This window comes from Oratosquilla oratoria, chromosome 27, assembly GCF_046742065.1.
Source record: "Oratosquilla oratoria isolate Oo_2021 chromosome 27, ASM4674206v1, whole genome shotgun sequence".
Taxonomy (NCBI): Eukaryota; Metazoa; Arthropoda; class Malacostraca; order Stomatopoda; family Squillidae; genus Oratosquilla; species Oratosquilla oratoria.
The window spans coordinates 2164978-2184977 of NC_134803.1; the positions used below are offsets into that span (position 1 = coordinate 2164978).

A 20000-nucleotide genomic window follows, 5' to 3' on the forward strand; every position below is an offset into this window, starting at 1 on the left:
GTGTGTGTGTGTGTGTGTGTGTGTGTGTGTGTGTGTGTGTGTGTGTGTGTGTGTGTGTGTGTGTGTGTGTGGGTGTGTGGGTGGGTGTTTGTGTGTGTGGGGGTGTGTGTGTGTGTGTGTGTGTGTGTGTGTAGATAGATAGATAGATAGATATGTGCATGTATATTGTTTAATTTGTTTGATTTACCCAAATCATTTGATATATTCAATTTGTTTGGTATGGAATTTTGTCAGGGTCGTTATGATATACTGAATCCTGATGTAGGACCCTACGGTTTGCCTTTCATCGAAGGAGACATAGTCTTTGATCCTCTCTATCAGACTATTGAAGATGTCGAGACCCGGAAGGGGACTACGAACACAGAGCGTCTTTGGCCGAAGAACAAAAGGGGCATAGTTGTTGTGCCTTTCTATATCAATGACCAAGGTAGGTCTGATACTGAATAAATGTTTCTGAGGCAGAGCAGTTATGAATTATACGACGCCATTTTGTATCATCTCTTTCAAGAATAAATTACCCATAACTGTTATTGATGTGTAGATTTATTCCTTTTATAGTTAGAGTAGGTTTTTCTTTATGGGCAGAGAGGATTCAGGTCCATATGTATTTTCTTCTCTTTTTCTCATTTCTTCTTCTCTCTTAGATTCATTAATGTTTCCCAGGTCTATATGTATTTTCTTCCCTTTTTCTTATCTCTTCTTCTCTCTTAGATTCATTAATGTTTCCCAGGTCTTTATTTGCCTGCAACCTTCTGCTTAGAAACTCTAATCACGGAAGGTGTAGTGCTGCCCCTCTACAGTGAAGTTGAGAACAAAGACACTGCTTGGCAGGATACATCCTCGAAGAATTTTTTAATGCAGCATTTCCTACTAAACAGTGATTCATCATTAGTGGTTCAAAAGCTCAAATCCTGCAACACATGTCTTTTTGCACCTCAGCTTATTTAGACTGTTTCAGGGGGGGCAACAAATCAATTAGATGGCTATAGAAGGTCTTAGAGATTCTCGCCCACTTTTATCATTTTCCCTCCACTTTCGCCGACTAGTGCCCGTATCGGGCTTTACGCAGCCGTTATCTTAGGGGACTTAGTGACATTCCTGAGGACCAGGTTACTCACAATTTTTGCACGACTGAAGATTAATCTTCACTTAAAAAGGAATGATTATGATATTTAACTTTTACTGTCCCTCCGTTCTACTACCCTCCTTAAATCTCTCCTGTTGTGCAATTTCTATGACTTCGCCTCTTGAGTGCAATATTGTCCCCAAGGGTGGAGTCGCTGTTTGTTACTAACGAAAGTGTAAATTCACTCCTCACTAGTCACCATTCAAAAAATCTATTACCACATTTCTCTCTTCCGTAGTCTTTATGATTGATTTGTTACACCTGGTTCATACAGCAATCTACTGCAGGAGGTTGGGTCACTTCCTCCATACCTAAGAGGTTTTCTTTCCAGATCTCGACTATCAAGACAGAGTCATGGCGGCCATAAGACACTGGAGAGAGAATACTTGCATCGTATTCAAGAAACTAAAGTCAGCGGATAAGCCTATCAACCATCTCAATATTGTGCGAGAGTCAGGCTGCTGGAGTTTTATTGGCCGAAACTACGGCCAATCTTCAGGACAAAAAATATCCATTGGGAACGAGTGCCTTGGAGTAAGGAAATAAAGTAAACTCAATCTATATTGGTTGTCCTTAAGTCGAGATAGGTTGGACTGGTTTTAGTGGGCAAAGAATGTCATACTGCTGTGCAGCACTTGAAATAATATGAACAACACATTTTTTTTTTTTTTTTTTTTTGTGAGTCTGAGCAATCGGGCACTATTGCCTCATCTTACAAAGAGTCTCAGTTTTTACTATCATAATTTTAGTATGTACTGTAATATCAGCGGCTTACAAATGTCTATAGACACCCCCATAAAGCACCCAAATGAATATAAACTAATCCATTTTCTTTGTAACTCTGAGTAGCTGGGCACTGTTGCCCATGAGGTCGGCCATGCTTTGGGCTTCTACCATGAGCAATCGAGGTCAGATCGTGATGACTACGTCATCATCAACTTCGAGAACATTGAGTCTGACAAGACCGGTAATTTCAAGATAAGGACAACTCTCACCGATGTTCCTTATGACTATACTTCAGTCATGCATTATGGGTCCAAGGTAAGAGAGACTATCATCTACATCTACTTTATCATAGCCATCAAAGAGGTCAAAGGGAAAACTAGCAATGTAAAATATATGGAGTATATGTATGAGAGTATATTCTAAATCATAAGGAAGTTCCAGAAGTGTCACTTCCTGATAATCTTCTTCGTCAACTCTCCAACACAATGTGATTCCAATGGAGAGAGAGTGAGTGGTTTGCGGTAAAGGTGGGACTTTGCCAGGGATGCGTTATGTCGCCTTGGCTGTTTAATTTATGTATGGATGGGGTGGTGCGAGAGATAAACGCAAAGGTAATGAGCCGGGGATCGGAGATGGTTAAAGAGAATGGAGAAAATGGGAGATGAACCAGTTGTTGTTTGCTGACAACACTGCGGTTGTGGCAGGATCAGAGGAAGGATTAAGGAAGTTGGTGGTAGTGTTTGGAAGGGTGTGCAAAACAAGGAAGTTGAAGATAAATGTGATGAGATGTATAAGGGGAGAATGCAGCAGATAATTGGAAGTAAGTATTAAGAGAGAGGCTGGAAGAAGTGAATAGCTTCAGTTACTTGGGTGCGAATGTGGCAGGAGAGTGAGGAATGGAGATGTAGGTAGAATGTAGATTGAGAGAAGTAAGTAAATGCCTTGGGGGATTAAAAAGTGTAATGAGAAACAGACATTTGGGAATGGATGCTAAGAGGAGATTGTATGAAGGAGTAATTGTGCCGACAGCATTGTATGGAGCAGAAACATAGAACATAAGAGAGGAAGAGTTTGAATGTGTTTAAGATGAAATGCCTGAGAGGTATGGTAAGGGTTACTAGGCTGGATAGAGTGAGAAACGAAGAGGTGAGGAGGAGAGTGGAGGTGGAAAGGGGTTTGGGAGATAGGGTTGATGAAAGAGCATTAGGATGTGAGAATCAACATCGTGTGAGATCGAAAGCTCTATTGGTACGACGTTTCGCTTGTTACAGCTTTTTCAAGTACAGACATATGGCAAACACTCTGAGTACATATAGGCCGACGGGGAAGGAACTGGGAGAGGTTATCAGGGAGGGGTGGGTGGTAGGTGGAGGGGCGGAGGGGGGGTGAGAAGGGGATGGGTGGGACTTGGTGGAGATAAAGGAGGACATTTCGGACAGTTTGTTGAAATGGACTAAGGGGGACATTTCATACATTTGTATAATGCGGGTAACAGATGGATGATAGGAGGGGCGATGTTGAACATGCCTCTGTTCTGCTCAATGGTTTTGAAGCTTTGAATGGCGGCCGCTTCCAGGCATTTCCTCCTCACCCTGTCTGGTTCACTAAGAAGAAGCTCTGCGTTATCCCAATCCATCAGGTGGTCGTTGGTGTTCCGGTGGATAACACAGGCGTTGGTGATGTTGTACCGGGAATCGTAGCGATGCTCCCGAATCCGGGTCTTCAGGTCACGGGAGGTCTCGCCGATATATACTTTATCACATGCAGCACAGGGTATGCGGTAGACACCAGCGTTTTTTCCCCACATCTCGTCCTGGCTGTCACTCCTTTTAGAGAGCTCTTTGATAGTCTTGCTGGACTGGCCCACTACCTAAATGTTGCAACGCCCAAGTGTCCGGGTGAGGGTGGTGGTGACGCTGCTGGCTGGAAGGATAAGCCTCCTAGCTGGATCTTTCGTTGGTACCCACCCTTCCATTATTTTGAGTGCCTTTTTCGTGCACTGGTGGATGATGCACTCTGGATATTTTAATTTCTGAAAGACCTCCTTTATGTGCCTAAACTCGTCCTCTAAGAATTCAGGGCTACAAATTCTGAGAGCTCTGAGGTAGAAACCTATAACTACACCTTTCTTAATACTGAGGTCATGGTGGGAAAGGAAGTGAGTCAAATCGTCCTTATTGGTTGGTTTCCTGTAGACTGTAAATTTTAAAAGATTATCATGTTTGATGATAAGGGTATCCAAAAATGGAAGGGAATCGTTGACTTCCTCCAAGGTGAACTGGATGGATGGCTCAACCTCGTTCAGTGCCGCTTGGAGTTTGGGGATGTCAAACCGTCTGGGGGAAATTAGTAGTATGTCATCCACATAGCGAAGCCATACTACGTTGCCAGGAACGATATCTGAGAAAGGCCCTGCTTCCAGAAATTCCATGAACAGGTTGGCAAGGACAGCGCTCAAAGGAGAGCCCATGGCCATGCCAAACCTTTGGTGAAAGTAATGGTCCTGGAATTTGAAATAATTGAATTGGACACAAAGCTGTATTAAATCCACAAAGTCACTGGGGGGAATAGGGAGGTCAGTGTCGGAACTAGTGATTTTAGCCCTAAGGAGGTCAATCGCTTTGAGGGTCGGGACACGTGTGAATAAAGAAGTTACATCCAGGCTGGCCAGCTTTTTGTTGCGAGCAGGAACGTCCTTATTTCTACTCAATAGGTCCCCTGAGTGTTTCAAATGAGCACCGCTGATGGTACCCAAAAGGCGAGACAAATGTTTGGCCAGCGTACCTGCCAGTTTGTGTGGCGCACTCCCGATCCCTGATGTAATGGGTCTCATGGGTATATTGGGCTTGTGGGTTTTTGGGAGCCCATACAGGGTGGCTGGACGTAGGAGGTTTGGCAGGAGGTGAAGTAAAGACTTACCAGTTTCTGATTTCCTAAGAATCATCCTGTGTTATCCACCGGAACACTAACGACCACCTGATGGATTGGGATAACGCAGAGCTTCTTTTTAGTAAACCAGACAGGGTGAGGAGGAAATGCCTGGAAGCGGCCGCCATTCAAAGCTTCAAAACCATTGAGCAGAACAGAGGCATGTTCAACATCGCCCCTCCTATCATCCATCTGTTACCCGCATTATACAAATGTATGAAATGTCCCCCTTAGTCCATTTCAACAAACTGTCCGAAATGTCCTCCTTTATCTCCACCAAGTCCCACCCATCCCCTTCTCACCCCCCTCCGCCCCTCCACCTACCACCCACCCCTCCCTGATAACCTCTCCCAGTTCCTTCCCCGTCGGCCTATATGTACTCAGAGTGTTTGCCATATGTCTGTACTTGAAAAAGCGGTAACAAGCGAAACGTCGTACCAATAGAGCTTTCGATCTCACACGATGTTGATTCTCACAGTCTTGTCGGCTTTTGCCTTTGTGTTTCAGTATTGGGATGGTTTGGACACATGGAAAGAATGAGTGAAGAAAGATTAGTAAATGAGGTGTGGAAGGCAGAGTTGGAAGGAGTGAACATGTGATGGATGGATGGATTAAAAGGAGCACTGGGAAAGAGGGGAATGTGTGTTGATTTAGGAAGGAAGAAGACAGAAGACAAGGGTGAATGGAGAATGGCTGTGTATGGATGAGGCTGTGATGCATGAAAGGAAGTGAGTGGGGGATGGGGGGTTAGGAAAAGGTTATGTGTGAATGATATTTTCACGCAGCCCGAAGGGTCTTCTCCCCGTCTTCTCTTTTTCTCCATGAGGGGATGGAGAGGGGGGCCTCCGATTAAATGAAGCGGCTTTGCTGTAGATGTGCTATGTCTTGCTTCATTACTTCTAACCCATGGCAGTGTGTGAGATGCAGGGATGACCCGTCATCTAGGAGGAGCCAAGATAAGAGAGTGAGGGGGTGAATGGGAGTGGTGTATGTGGAGTGGACTTGATGCGGTTTTTTTGGCTACCTCCCTCGTAAGGGGGAAAAAGCCGTTGGCATATGGATGTATGTATATACATACATATATATATATATACACACACACTTTTATCTATCTATCTATCTATCTATCTATCTATCTATCTATCTATATATATATATATATATATGTGTGTGTGTGTGTGTGTGTGTGTGTGTGTGTGTGTGTGTGTGTGTGTGTGTGTGTGTGTGTGTGTGTGTGTGTGTGTGTGTGTGTGTGTGTGTGCGTGTGTGTGTGTTGTATATATATATATATATACATATATATACATATATATATATACATATATATATATATATATATATATATATATATATATATATATGTGTGTGTGTGTGTGTGTGTGTGTGTGTGTGTGTGTGTGTGTGTGTGTGTGTGTGTGTGTGTGTGTGTGTGTGTGTGTGTGTGTGTGTGTGTGTGTGTTGAGACATTGTGACAAGTTGAAAATGGTGGAAAAAGAGAGTCACGGGTTTCGCTCCGAGTTTATTCCTGTCCGGTTTCGCTTGTAGCTTCTTCAGAAGAAGCTACAAGCGAAACCGTTCAGGAATAAACTCGGAACGAGACCCGTGACTCTCTTTTTCCACCTTTTTCATATTATATATATATATATATATATACATATATATACATATATATATATATGTATATATGTATATATATATATATATATACATACATATATATACATACATATATATATATATATATATACATGTGTGTGTGTGTGTGTGTGTGTGTATGTGTGTGTGTGTGTGTGTGTGTGTGTGTGTGTGTGTGTGTGTGTGTGTGTGTGTGTGCGTGTGTATGTGTGTGTGTATGTGTGTGTGTGTGTGTGTGTGTGTGTGTGTGTGTGTGTGTGTGTGTGTGTGTGTGTGTGTGTGTGTGTGTGTGTGTGTGTGTGTGTGTGTGTGTGTGTGTGTGTGTGTGTGTGTGTGTGTGTGTGTGTGTGTGTGTGTGTGTGTGTGTGTGTGTGTGTGTGTGTTTGTTTGGGTGTATGTATATGTGCGTGGTGTGATGCAAATAAGAGTAAAAGGAAAGAGATAGGCAGTATGTCTGTGAGAAGAAAGATGGATGTATTGTCATTGAGTGAAAATAAGTTGAAAGGGAAAGGTGAGTTTGAGTTTGGGAGTGTAGCGGGGAGGATGTCGGGAGTGAGGTGAGGACGAGGTAGGGAAGAGGTGGCATACAAGTAAGTGGAGAGATAGGTAAGCGTGTGGTAGAGTGGAAGGAGGTTTCTTCAAGGTTAATGTGGATGAAGGTGAAACTGGTAAGGGAGATGTGGGTCTTTGTAAATGGATATAGACCTGATTGAGAGAAGAGTGCAGAGGAAAAGGAGGTTTCTTGGATAGATTCAAATGAGTGTATAGAGGGTTTAGGGAGAAATGTCAATGTAGTGTTGGGAGATCTCAATACTAGAGTAGGAGATGAACCAATAGACGGATTGGTTGGGAAGTGTGGAATTCCAGGGAAAAATCGCAGTGGAGAGTTGATGGTGGAAATGTGTTTAGAGAGTTGATGATAGGTAACAGTGTTAAGAAAGAAAGTTAAGCATAAGTACACATGGGAGAGGGTGGTGGAGGGAATGGTGGTTGATAGGGTTTAATGGACTATAGTGGTATCCAGGAGAAGAATAGGGATATTTTTTAATGTACGTGTTCTAAGGGGAAAGAGTGAGGGAATATCAGATCATTTTCTGGTGGAAGGTATGATGAGAATGGTGGATAGATGGAGAAAGAGGAAAAGAGCAGAAGGTAAAGAGGTGCTTAGAGTAAACTGCTTAAATGAGAAGGAAAATGAGGAGGACAACAAAAGGCTATGAGAAGAGTGGAAGGAAGTAAAGTAGTAGCGCTAGGGGTGGAGGAGGAGTGGGGATGGTTCAAGGAGGGAGTCATAGGGTGTGCAAAGATGGTGTGTGGAACAAGAAGGATGGGAGGAAATAAAATGAAGGGTAGTGAGTGGTGGGATGAGGAAGCAAAGAAGGTTGTACAAGAAGCAAGCATTCACTGACTGGTTGCAGAATAGAGCGAGAGAAATATATGAGAGGTACAAAGAAAAAAGAGAAGGAGGAAAAAGTAAGATAAAGGAGGCATAAAGGAGAGCAGCGTGCAACATGGGGAAGAGTATGACAGAAATTACTGAAAGTAATAAAAAGATTAATTGGAAAGAAATTAAGAGAGGAAGAGGAGGTGAATCAAGTATAGAAGAAATGATAAAAAGCGCAGACGGAGAGATGATAATGGGAAAAATTGTGGTAAGAGGAAGATGGGCAGAGTATTTAGGAAGTTTCTAAATATGGAGAAGAGCAATGGAAAAGTAGTTGTAATGAGAGACGTTAAGAACATTACAGTGAGGCATGAGGAAATTGGGGGAGAAATAAGAAAAGATGAGGTGAAAGCATTTATTAAAATTATGAGAGTAGGCAAGGCATCTGGGTTAGATAGGTGTCATGCAGAATATCTAAAGAAGGGAGGTACAGTGATGGTGGAGTGGTTGGTGAGGTTGTTTAATGTTTGTCTAGAAGAGTGTAGCGTGCCGGAGGACTGGAAGAGTACCTGTATAATTCCGCTTTACAATCGAAAAGGGGACATATGTGAGTGTAGAATTTTCAGAGGAATCAGTTTATTGAGAGTGTAGTTGAGAGGATTAGGTGAGGAACATAGGGAGTAATTGGTGAGGAACAGAGTGGTTTAAGGAATGGTAGGGGATGCGTGGATCAGATTTTTGTGGTCTGACAGATATGTGAGAAAGCTTTATCAAAGGGTAAGGATGTTTTTTGGGGTCTCTACGGATTTCGAAAAGGCTTAATAGGGTATAAAGGAACTGTGGGAGGATTCGCAGATATATGGGATAGGGGGAAAGCTGTTAAGTGCATTCAGGAGTTTTTACGAGAGTAGTAGAACCTGTGTTAGAATTAGAAATGGAGAGAACGAGTGGCTTCAGGTAAAGGTGGGACTTCACCAGGGATGTGTCATGTCACCATGACTGTTCGATGTGTATATGTATGGGGTGGTGCGAGAGGTAAATGCAAGGGTAATGGGCAGGGGACTGGAGATGGTTAAAGAAAGTGGAGAAAGTGGGAGGTAAGCTAGTTGCTGTTTACTGACAACAGTGTGCTTGTAGTAGGAACTGAGGAGGGATTAAGGATGTTTGTGACGAAGTTTGGGAATGTGTGTGTGTGTGGGGGGGAGAGTTGTGTGTAAATATGGGTGAAAGTAAGGTGATGAGATAAGGTGAGAAGATAAGGGGAGAAGACGGCAGCAATTTGGAAGTGAGTATTAAGGAGAGAGGATGGAGGAAGTGGATAGCTTTAAATACTTGGAGGCACATATGGTGGAAAAGGGAGGAGTAGAGGTGGAGGTGGAATGTAGATTGAGAGAAGCAAGTAAATGCCTTGGGGGATTAAAAGGTCTAATGAGATAGATATTTGGTAATTGATGCCAAGAGATTGTATGAAAGGATGATTGTGCCGACAGCACTGCACGGGCCAGAAACATGGAGCATGAGAGAGGAAGAGTTTAAATGTGTTTGAGATGAAATGCCTGAGAAGCACGGTAGGGATTAGTTGGTTGGATAGAATAAAAAACGAGGAGGTGCGGAGGAGAGTGGGGGTGGAAAAGGGAGTTGGGAGAGAGGGCTGATGAAAGAGTATTAGGATGGTCTGGACACATGGAAATAATGAGTGAAGAAAGATTAGTTAAAGAGGTATGGAAGGCAGAGGTGGAGGAGTGAACATGAGGGGGCGACCAAGGATGAGATGGATGGGGTGAAGGGGCGTTGAGAAAAGTGGGGACGTCTATTGAGAAAGGAAGGGAGAAGACGGAAGATAGAAGTGAGTAAAGAATGGTTGCGTATGGATGATGCTGTGATGAATGAAAGGGAGTGGATAGGGGATGGGGGTTAGGAAGAGCTTACAGTATGTGTGAATGATATTTTGACGCAGCCCTGAAGGGTTTTCTCCCCGTTTTCTCTTTTTCGTCATGAGGAGACGGAAAGGGGGGGATCACCGATTAAATGAACCACCAAGGAAAATAATAAATTTATGACCAAGCGCTTTCGTCTATTTAGACATCCTCAGGGTACGAAAGCGCTCGGTCATTAAATTATTATTTTCCTAGGTGGTTTTTCTGCATAATTAGAATCACGAATTCATGTGATTTCTCTCTCTCACACACACACACACACACACACACACACACACACACACACACACACACACACACACACACACACACACACACACACACACACACACACACACGTTGTGGTTAGAGTTCTCGCCTGCCACTACGGCGGTCCGGGTTCGACTCCCGCCCAGAGCTGAAATAATTTCAGTATCGCTTCGCTGCGGGGTATTACTCCGACTCTTGTGGGCGGGGAGTTGGGTGTGTGTGTGCGTGTAAGGTGATAGTATTACCCATAGATCGGTCATACGAGCTCTGAGCTCTCATCCGGGAGGTTAATAACTGTTGATCACGAGTCCGACACGTGATCAAAGACCGTTGTGAATTACACACACACACACACACACACACACACACACACACACACACACACACACACACACACACACACACACACACACACACAGAAAAATATTCAGGTTGGAAATAAGTGATCAGTGGAGTACCGCAAGGATCTGTATTGGCTCCAATAATGTTTGCTATTTATGTGAATGACATGGATGATGATGTGAAATGTTACATGAGCTTCTTTGCAGACGACGCCAAACTGTTAAGGAAAGTAAAAATTGAAAAGGATTGCGAATCACTGCAGGAAGACCTGAATTAGGTATGGAACTAGAGCAAGAAATGGGAAGTGTACTTCAATATTAACAAGTGTAGCATAATGGAGTTTGGAAAAAGCAAAAATAAAATATCAGGACAATATAAAATTGAAACCAAGGAGGTAAAGAAGGAGAGATCCGAAAAAGATTTGGGTGTAATTATCTCAACTTTTCCTACGATAAACAGATAAACAAAATTGTCGGAGAATCCTACAACTTACTAAGATCAATAAAATTGGCATTTACAAATTTGGACGAAGAAATTATTAAAAAAAATATTGGTCCCACTGATAAGGCCTAAACTAGAATATGCGGCGACATTGTGGTCACCCAGTACCAAAAAGAATATAAAGAAAATAGAAAGAATCCAGAGAGCAGCCACAAAAATGGCACCTGCACTTGCAAACTTGCCATATGAGGAGAGACTGGCTAAACTGGAATTACCGACTCTGGAGCAAAGAAGAGAGAGAGGTGACCTATTGACCATCTACAGAATCATGGAGGGCACAGAAATACTCGATAGAGAGGACTTGTTAAACTGGGACAAGAAAAGCACAAGTGGACAAGGAAAGAAAAAAAACCATAGTTATAGAAGAGATCTGAAGAAAAACAGTTTTCCACATAGAGTGGTAGACACTTGGAACAAACTGGACAACGAAATAGTGTACGCAAAAATCATTCATGAGTTTAAGAGCAAACTAGACACTGCGAGATACAAAGACGGGACACCACGAGCGTAGCTCCCCTTCCTGCAAAATACAACTAGGTAAATACAATTAGGTAAATACACACACACACACACACACACACACACACACACACACACACACACACACACACACACACACACACACACACACACACTCACATCGGGACCCCACGAGCATAGCTCCCCTTCCCGTAAAATACAACTAGGTAAATACACACACACACACACACACACACTTCAACGAACGGACGGCTTAGAAGACGTTCTGAAGAAAATTGAAGTTTCGTGGATCCCAACGCAAAGAGAAGTGCCTATTGTATTTACAGGGTGGGGGGGAAATTGCTCGTGGGGTAGTGGGAAAGTAGGGAAAGAGGAGAAGGGGAGGGATTGCTGAGGGAAATGGAAGGAAATGAGGAAGGAGAGGACTTGGCCCAGGCAGACAGGCGAAAGGTAAACAAACGGCCCCCCGACCAGCTGAGCGACGATGAAATGTCTAATAAAAATGTAAAGATTAGAAGTATAGATAAGAGCAATACAGTAGAAAGTGATGAGAATATTTTCCAGGGATTTAAAGAGGGTGGGGGGGACACAACCCCCCCCCCCCCCGACTGACAAGACTAGAAGAGAAGGTCGATAAGATGATCGAGGACTTGGAGCGTAGGTTCGGTCATGTTAACAACATTGTACGGAGGGTTGAAAAATTGGAAGAACTAGAGAAGGCGAACAAAAACTTAACTAAGGAAATTGAAGAATTAAAAAAACAGTTAAAAGAAGTAAAAGAAGAGAATAAAGTCTTAAAGGAGAATAATAAGGACAACAAGGAGGGTTGTTAAAAAAATCCAAGAAAATAGCAAAGTTGCATTCACTGACATAATCAGACAGCAAATGAATGAACAAACTGAAAACTTAGTTATTAAAGTGATGAGACAGAAGGAGAATATAGTAAGAGACTTAGCAGACAGAAAGAAATGTATAGTTATATTAGAAATGGAAGAGAAACATAACCCAGATAGAACACAAGAATCAAAGAGGAAAATGAAAAAGTAAGAAATTTACTAGAATTAGTTCAGGAAGATGAACCAGAAATAATGAAACAAATCGAAGAGAAATTCAGGCTCGGGAAATATAGTACAGACAAGACCAGACCAATTAAGATTAAATTCAGGTCACAAACTACGGCAGAGAATATCTTATCCAAAACAGGGAAACTAGCAACAAGTGAACAATATAAAAAGGTATAGATAAAAAGGGAAATGAATAAAGAGGAAAGAGAGGAAGAAAAACTGAAAAGACTTGAAGCTAAGGAAAAAAACGAGAACAGAACGGAGTCAGAGAAAGAGAGATTCTATTGGAGAGTAGTGAATATGAAACTAAAGAAAGTCGACATACAAGAGAAAAACAAAAGGGAAACAGAGAACACAATGGAAGTGGCAGAAAACTAAGAGTGTCTTACACAAATATAGATGGATTAATAACAGGATTGAATGAGCTGAATGATTATTTGAAAGAAAAAGAACCAGACATAATGGGAATTGTAGAAACAAAATTAAAAGGTCCACTACCACCCAACAGTGTAGGACATGATGCATATAATTATTGGATTAGAAACAGAGTGAAAAAGGAAGGGGTTGGAATTATGTTCCTGACTAAGAAAGATATAAACATGAAGTGTGTCACATATGGAAAGAATACAGTAGAGATGATAATGATGGAAGTAGAAGACAGAGATAAGAAGAGCAGAAAGTTTGTGATAAATTATGTGCCCCCGAAAACAGCCTCATGGGAAGAGAGTGAACATAAAAGTATGTTAGAGGACACAAAGATAACATTAAACAAGATAATGGAAGAGGGAGGAAAAATAGTTATGATGGGCGACTTTAATTGCAAAGAAATCTGCTGGGAAGAAATGACAGTAAAGGGTGGAGACGGCTCATGGGGAAACGCTCTACTTGAGATGGTTACTGACCATACAATGACACAATGGATACAGGAGAACACTAGGTATAGAAATGAAGAAGAGCCATCGAGACTAGACCTAATAATTACATCCGAACCTAGAATAGTGGACAAAATTGAATATAAAACACCAATAAGTAAAAGTGACCACATATTGATTGAACTGGAACTTAATGAAGAAAAATATATGAAAAGAAATGAACAATATAGAAAAGGAAGAATGATGTATGAAAAAACAAACTTTGATAAAAATAAGAGAATTCTTTCAAAAGGAAAACTGGGAAGAAATATACAAAGAAGAAACAACAGTAGAAGAGAAATGGAATATTTTGACAAAAATTTACAAAAAAGGAGTGGAAAAGTATGTCCCAAGACAAAAACAAGAAAAAGAATATGTAAAATGCTGGTACAACAAAAGTTGTAGGGAGTTAAAAGACAAAAGAGACAAAGCCTGGATCAGATGGAAAAAAGACAGAAGACCTGAAAAATGGAAAATATATACCTGTTATAGAAATGAATATGTACAAACGTGCAGAGAGGAAAAGAGAAAATATGAAAAAGATATCATAGAAAAGTGTAAAGATCAACCAAAACTATTCTACAGATTTGTAAACAATAAATTGAAAAACAAACAAGACTTGGAGAAATTAAGACAAGAGGGAGTTGAATACACTGAGGAAATGGAAATGGCGGAAATTATGAACAAACATTTTAAATCAGTGTTTACAAGGGAGAACATACAACCTGAAGAGAACGAATGGAAAGAGAAAGTCCCCCCTATAGAAAAAATAGAAGTAACAAAGAATGAAATATTAACACACTTGAGTAATCTTGATGTCAGAAAATCGCATGGACCAGATGAAATAGCAAACTGGATACTGAAAGAATGCAGGAATGAACTGGCAGACAAAATACATAGCATACTAAATAGTTCCTTGAAAGAAGGAAAAGTTCCAGAAGATTGGAAAAAAGCAAATATAGTACCTATATATAAAGGAGGAAATAAAGAAGAACCTACCAACTATAGACCAGTCTCTCTAACAAGTACAATAGCAAAAATTTGTGAAAGAATTATCAAAAGTAGATGGGTAAAATATTTAGAAAAAAACAAAGTGTTAAATCCAAGGCAATTATTCAGACAAAGACGATCATGCGTCACCAATTAAATATATTTCTATTCAAGGCTAATAGATATAATACAAGAAAGAGATGGATGGGCGGACTGTGCATTTCTAGACCTAAAGAAAGCTTTTGACAAAGTACCACATAAGAAGTTGCTTAAGAAATTAGAAACTGAAGGAGGAATACAGGGCAAACTACTAAATTGGATGGAAGACTTTTTGCAAGAAAGAAAAATGAGAGTAGTGATAAGAAACCAGCACTCAAAATGGGATGAAGTAATAAGCGGTGTTCCGCAGGGAACAGTTCTGGCCCCAATAATGTTTGCTATATATATTAATGATATGGATGAAGGAATTGAAAGCTATATGAGCTTCTTTGCAGATGATGCAAAACTACTGAAAAGAGTGAAAACTGAAGAAGATTGTGAATCGCTACAGAGAGATCTAGATAGAGTACAGGAATGGAGTAGGAAGTGGGAGATGGAGTTCAATACAAAAAAGTGTAGTATAATGGAATTTGGAAAAAGCAAAAACAGAATAACAGGAGCATATAAATTGGGAGAAGAAGGAATAAAAAAAGTAGAAAATGAGAAGGACCTGGGAGTCATTGTTATGAATAATATGTCACCTGAGAAACATATAAATAAGATTTTTGGAGAAACTTATAATTTGATAAGAACAATCAAAGTTGCATTTACATACCTGGATGAAGAAATGGTGAAGAAAATCCTAATCACCCTGATAAGACCAAGATTGGAATATGCAGCAACGATATGGTCACCAAGTACAAAAAAGTGTATAAAAAAAACTTGAAAGAATACAAAGAGCAATTACAAAATTGGCACCAACACTCTCAAAACTATCATATGAAGAGAGACTAGAAAAACTTGAACTACAGACACTAGAGCAAAGAAGAGAGAGATGAGATTTGATAGCTATTTACAGAATCATGAAAGGCATAGAAATTACTGATAGAGAGAATCTGATAAAATGGGATGACAGAAATACAAGAGGACACGGAAAGAAAATAAAAAAAGACAGCTATAGAAGAGATTTGAAAAAGAACAGCTTTCCTCACAGAGTAATAGACAGTTGGAACAAGTTAGATGAGAAAGTGGTGTGAGCAAAAAAAATAAATGAATTTAAAAATAGTATAGATAAAATGAGATATGAAGACGGGACACCACGAGCATAGCTCCCCTTCCCGTAAAATACAACTAGGTACAACTAGGTAAATACACACACACACACACACACACACACACACACACATATATATATATATATATATATATATATATATATATGTATACATAAATATATGTGGTGTTCGGGATAAATTTGACATTTTTCGTAAAGGAAAGAAAAACTTCATATCTTGGTAAAAATTTTATGTCTTCTCAAAAATCAAAGAGCATATCTTAGTGAATCCCTTGCTAGATACAGCTCACTCAAAGAAGCTGCCCTAAGCCTCCACCATGGCCTCCAGGCGGGACCTGAACCTGCAGCACATGGCCCTCACGCTGTCCTTCGAGTGATGCCTGAACACCAGATTGTTCCTGGCAATCAGCTCGTCCTTGGTGTTGCAGGCGGTGCGATTGGTGTCTTTTTCAACTGCGCCCCACCTGGGGTTGCAATCAGGTGAGTTGGGGGGCCAGATGTTGAGACTGGTGAAGTCGTAGAAATTCTCAGTCAGCTACTGTTGGGTTTTCCCGGAGGTGTGACACAGAGCTGAGTTCTGCTGCCACACGTATGGTCTTCCCGCAGCCACCCTCTCCATCCAGCGATTGACAGTATTGGGCAGCAACCCAATATAGCCATCTGAAGTGAGTCTCAATCCCTCTTCAAAGATGTGGGGCGGCATGACGTGGCCTTCGCTGGGAACACACCCAAAAACCATCACAGTTTGAGGGAACTTGGTCTTATGAAGCACGGAACTTCGTGCGGACTGTAGGCTAGCCACCTGTTGTTCTGCGCGTTGTGCAACTGGTCCTGGCAGAAGTTCTCGTCTGAGAAATATCAGAGCACCCCCGGCTCGATTGGGTGTTTGACCTTGTTAAGGAGTTTCTTGGATTTCGTAAGGCGGTTGTCTTGGGGTCTAGCGGTGAGTAGTTGGCCCTTGCACTTCAGCACTTTCTTCATAGTCGCCACTCCAACGCCCATCTCTCTCGCCAAAGTCCGCATTATCTTGCTGCACTTTTTTTTCATCTTCTCGATGAATTTCGTTGTGCCGACAAAGTTAGAACACCTGCTATGATCCTACTAGCCACTGCCTCCACATCTCCATCACAATTCTCCACCTCACATCTCACGGTCTTCAAGGTATACAAGGAGCACTGAGCTGCAGCTAAGATTTCCGAATTTTTTAATCCGGCCTGAATCAACATGATGCAGGTCACTCTCTTCCAATATTCTGGTCCTTTCCAGTCATCCTTGCTCTCTAGCTTTCATACCCACCAATAGAACACAGAATCAGCTATCCGTTGCACTGTACTGCTACTAAATCCTTCAAATGGCTCTGAAATAACAGAAGATAAAGAATTATCAAATTTATCCCGAACACCCTGTATATATATATATATATATATATATATATATATATATATATATATGTATATATACACATATATTTATGTCTTTATATATGTCTATGTATACATATATACATCTACCGGTATATATATATATATATATATATATATATATATATACATATATATATATATATATATATATATATATGTGTGTGTGTGTGTGTGTGTGTGTGTGTGTGTGTGTGTGTGTGTGTGTGTGTATGTGTGTGTGTGTGTGTGTGTGTGTGTGTGTGTGTGTGTGTGTGTGTATGGCGTAAGCGGAGTAGGAAACACAGGAGTCTTAGTCTTGAGTTTATTCCTGACTAGTTTTCCAGGTATGCTTTTTTAAAAACAAGCATACCTGCGAAACCAGTCAGGAATAAACTCAAGACTAAGACTCCTGTGTTTCCTACTCCGCTTACGTCAACCTGTCAGAATGTCTCAACATATGTATATAAGTATGCATACATATACTGTATATATATATATATATATATATATATATATATATATATATACAGACATGACAGAATTGAATAGACACCAAGATAAATCCTTTAATTTATTAAACAAGCAATTGATACAATTAAAATGCTTATAAATGGTCACAATGTAAATAACTAATACTTGGTTGACATCCCCTTTGCTTTTTTCCATGCAAGGAACCTTCTAGGCATGCTAGTGATTAGTTTATGAATATCATCTTGAGGGATTTCTTGCCATGTTTCCCGTAGTAATCCTAAGAGTTCGGGCTTTGAAGATGGCTTCCTGTTCTTTTTGCGAAGTTGTCAGTCTAATATGCCCCAGAGGTGTTCAATAGGGTTCATATCCGGGGACTGACTTGGCCATGGAAGTATCCTGATCCATTTTGGATCAACCACTTTTGTGTTGCTTGAGCAGTATGAGAAGGAGCTCTATCTTCCATAAATAGGAAGACATTTTTACTCATTTTACCACTGGAGAGTATTGAAATGAGTCCTTTCTTTAATATAGAAACATATTTGCCTGAATTGATGTTTCCTTGACACTCCACAAGCTCTGATCGACCATCACTCCAAATTACACACCACACTATTATTGAAATGACCCCATGTTTCACTGTTGGCTGCAGTCTTTTGAGGTCAAACTCTTGACTACAGAGTCTCAAGATCCACACTCTTCCACTGTCAGAAAATAATGCGAATCGTGACTCATCAGAGAAAATTATAGTGTTCCAAAAGACCACAGGTCTCTCCACCATCTTAACAGCCCAATCCTTTCTGCGTTTGATATTGGCTGGACGAAGGAGTGGTTTCCTTCTTGCAGCTCTGCCATAGTAACCCAGCTTGTGGAAACACCTGACAGCTGTTCTGGGACTGACATCAGGTTGTGCTGCTATGTCAGAGGCCTTGCAACGTGAGGGCCCGGGACGACCTAAATGAGGTTTCGGTGCCCTTCTTCCCCCTTCTAGTGAAAATTACGATCACTCTATTAACAGTAGAAAGGATTATTGACAGATTTTCAGATATTTTGCGTTGACTAAGTCCACCTTTATGTTGACCCACAATACCACTTCGCTGAAATTCAGATAGGTCTACTGCTCCTTTGGTTCGTGGTATGCTTGATTAATCTTGCATGTAATCTGAAACATAAATCTAGGTAAATACAATACATTAGGTAAATTTTGATAACATTAAGCATTAAATAAGAACAGAAATGCATTTTCTTGGTGTCTATTCAATCCTGCCATATATATATATATATATTATATATATATATATATATATATATATATATATATATATATATGTATATCATCTCGACCATACAAATATATTAGAAAAAAAATGCGCTGAACTTATCTCTCTCTTGATAGCCTAGTTGGTAAGTCACTGCCGCACTTGTCATGAGGATACCGGGTTCAAGTCCTGGGCAGTACCACATTTCAATTGCAGCATGCTGACCTTTGATGGCTTAGAATTAAAGTGCATTGTGGTTGTTAAAATATGTCTCTATCTATATATATATATATATATATATATATATATATATATATATATATATATATATACACATATATGGGAAACTACACATTTGTAAATGTACCCAATATCGGAGTTTTCCTGTACTTCTGATTTTATTTCTCCGATATTGGGTTTAAAGTATATATGTATATGTATATATATATATATATATATATATATATATATATATATATGTGTGTGTGTGTGTGTGTGTGTGTGTGTGTGTATATACATATATATGTATATATATATATATATATATATATATATATATATATGTAAATCTTGGCAGCAGGTTTTCTTTTAAACATGTTTTGTTAAAAACAACTGCGCATTCGGCGCTACAAAGCTTCTTAAGTAGACTTTCAAGTCTTCTGAACGTGGATTTCTGGTTATCACAGGACAGACGGAATAATAGATTTCCAGTAGACATTAGGAACTTTAGTTGAGAAAGAATTTACAGACGTTTCGCTAAACGCAGTTAACATTTTCAATGTAATAGAGACAGAGAGTACAGGACATAATAAACATAGAAAGAAAGCTCTGGGAGAGGTCACAACGTAAGACACGGGGGGAGGTCACGACGTAAGAAACGGGGAGAGGTCACATACATGTGTGGGATTTTGTTGCTGTGGGGCAGATGTCCGTTGAGGGCCAAGTGTCCTCTCTATCAGTCTGGCGGAACGTCGGAGAGGGACTTGGGTGTCGGTGTGATTGGAAGGTGTGTTGTTGTGGTTGAGAGGGCTACTAGTCCTAGGGAGGGGCTTCATGCTGGGGAGTAATGTAGGGGCTTCCACTTGTCTGTTAATAGTTGGTTGTATGTCTCGTATAATAAGTGTTTCCAGGAAGAAAAGTCTAGACTTTTCTGATTCCTTGGCGAGAATGACGGTGTTGTCTTCTAGAAGTTTTCTTGTGATTTGTGTGTTGTGTTTTTCTAGTAGGTGTAGTTTGGGGCCTCCACTTGACAAGTGGAAAGACATTCTTCTCGACAATGTCGTTCTCGTTTGGCCAATGTAGCAGTCGAGAGGCGTACAGTCCT

The 20000-nt window shown here is 40.6% G+C and overlaps 1 protein-coding gene across 1 annotated transcript in view; it reads left to right on the plus strand.

Moving 5' to 3' along the window:
- Window positions 1-20000, plus strand: part of LOC143040114 (blastula protease 10-like) — a 39773-nt gene that overhangs the window by 11230 nt on the left and 8543 nt on the right. Inside the window, exons 3-5 of the mRNA XM_076210807.1 lie at window positions 235-427; window positions 1458-1660; window positions 1976-2167. Of these exons, the coding sequence (XP_076066922.1) occupies window positions 235-427; window positions 1458-1660; window positions 1976-2167 (588 nt within the window). The remainder of the gene's footprint in view (window positions 1-234; window positions 428-1457; window positions 1661-1975; window positions 2168-20000) is intronic.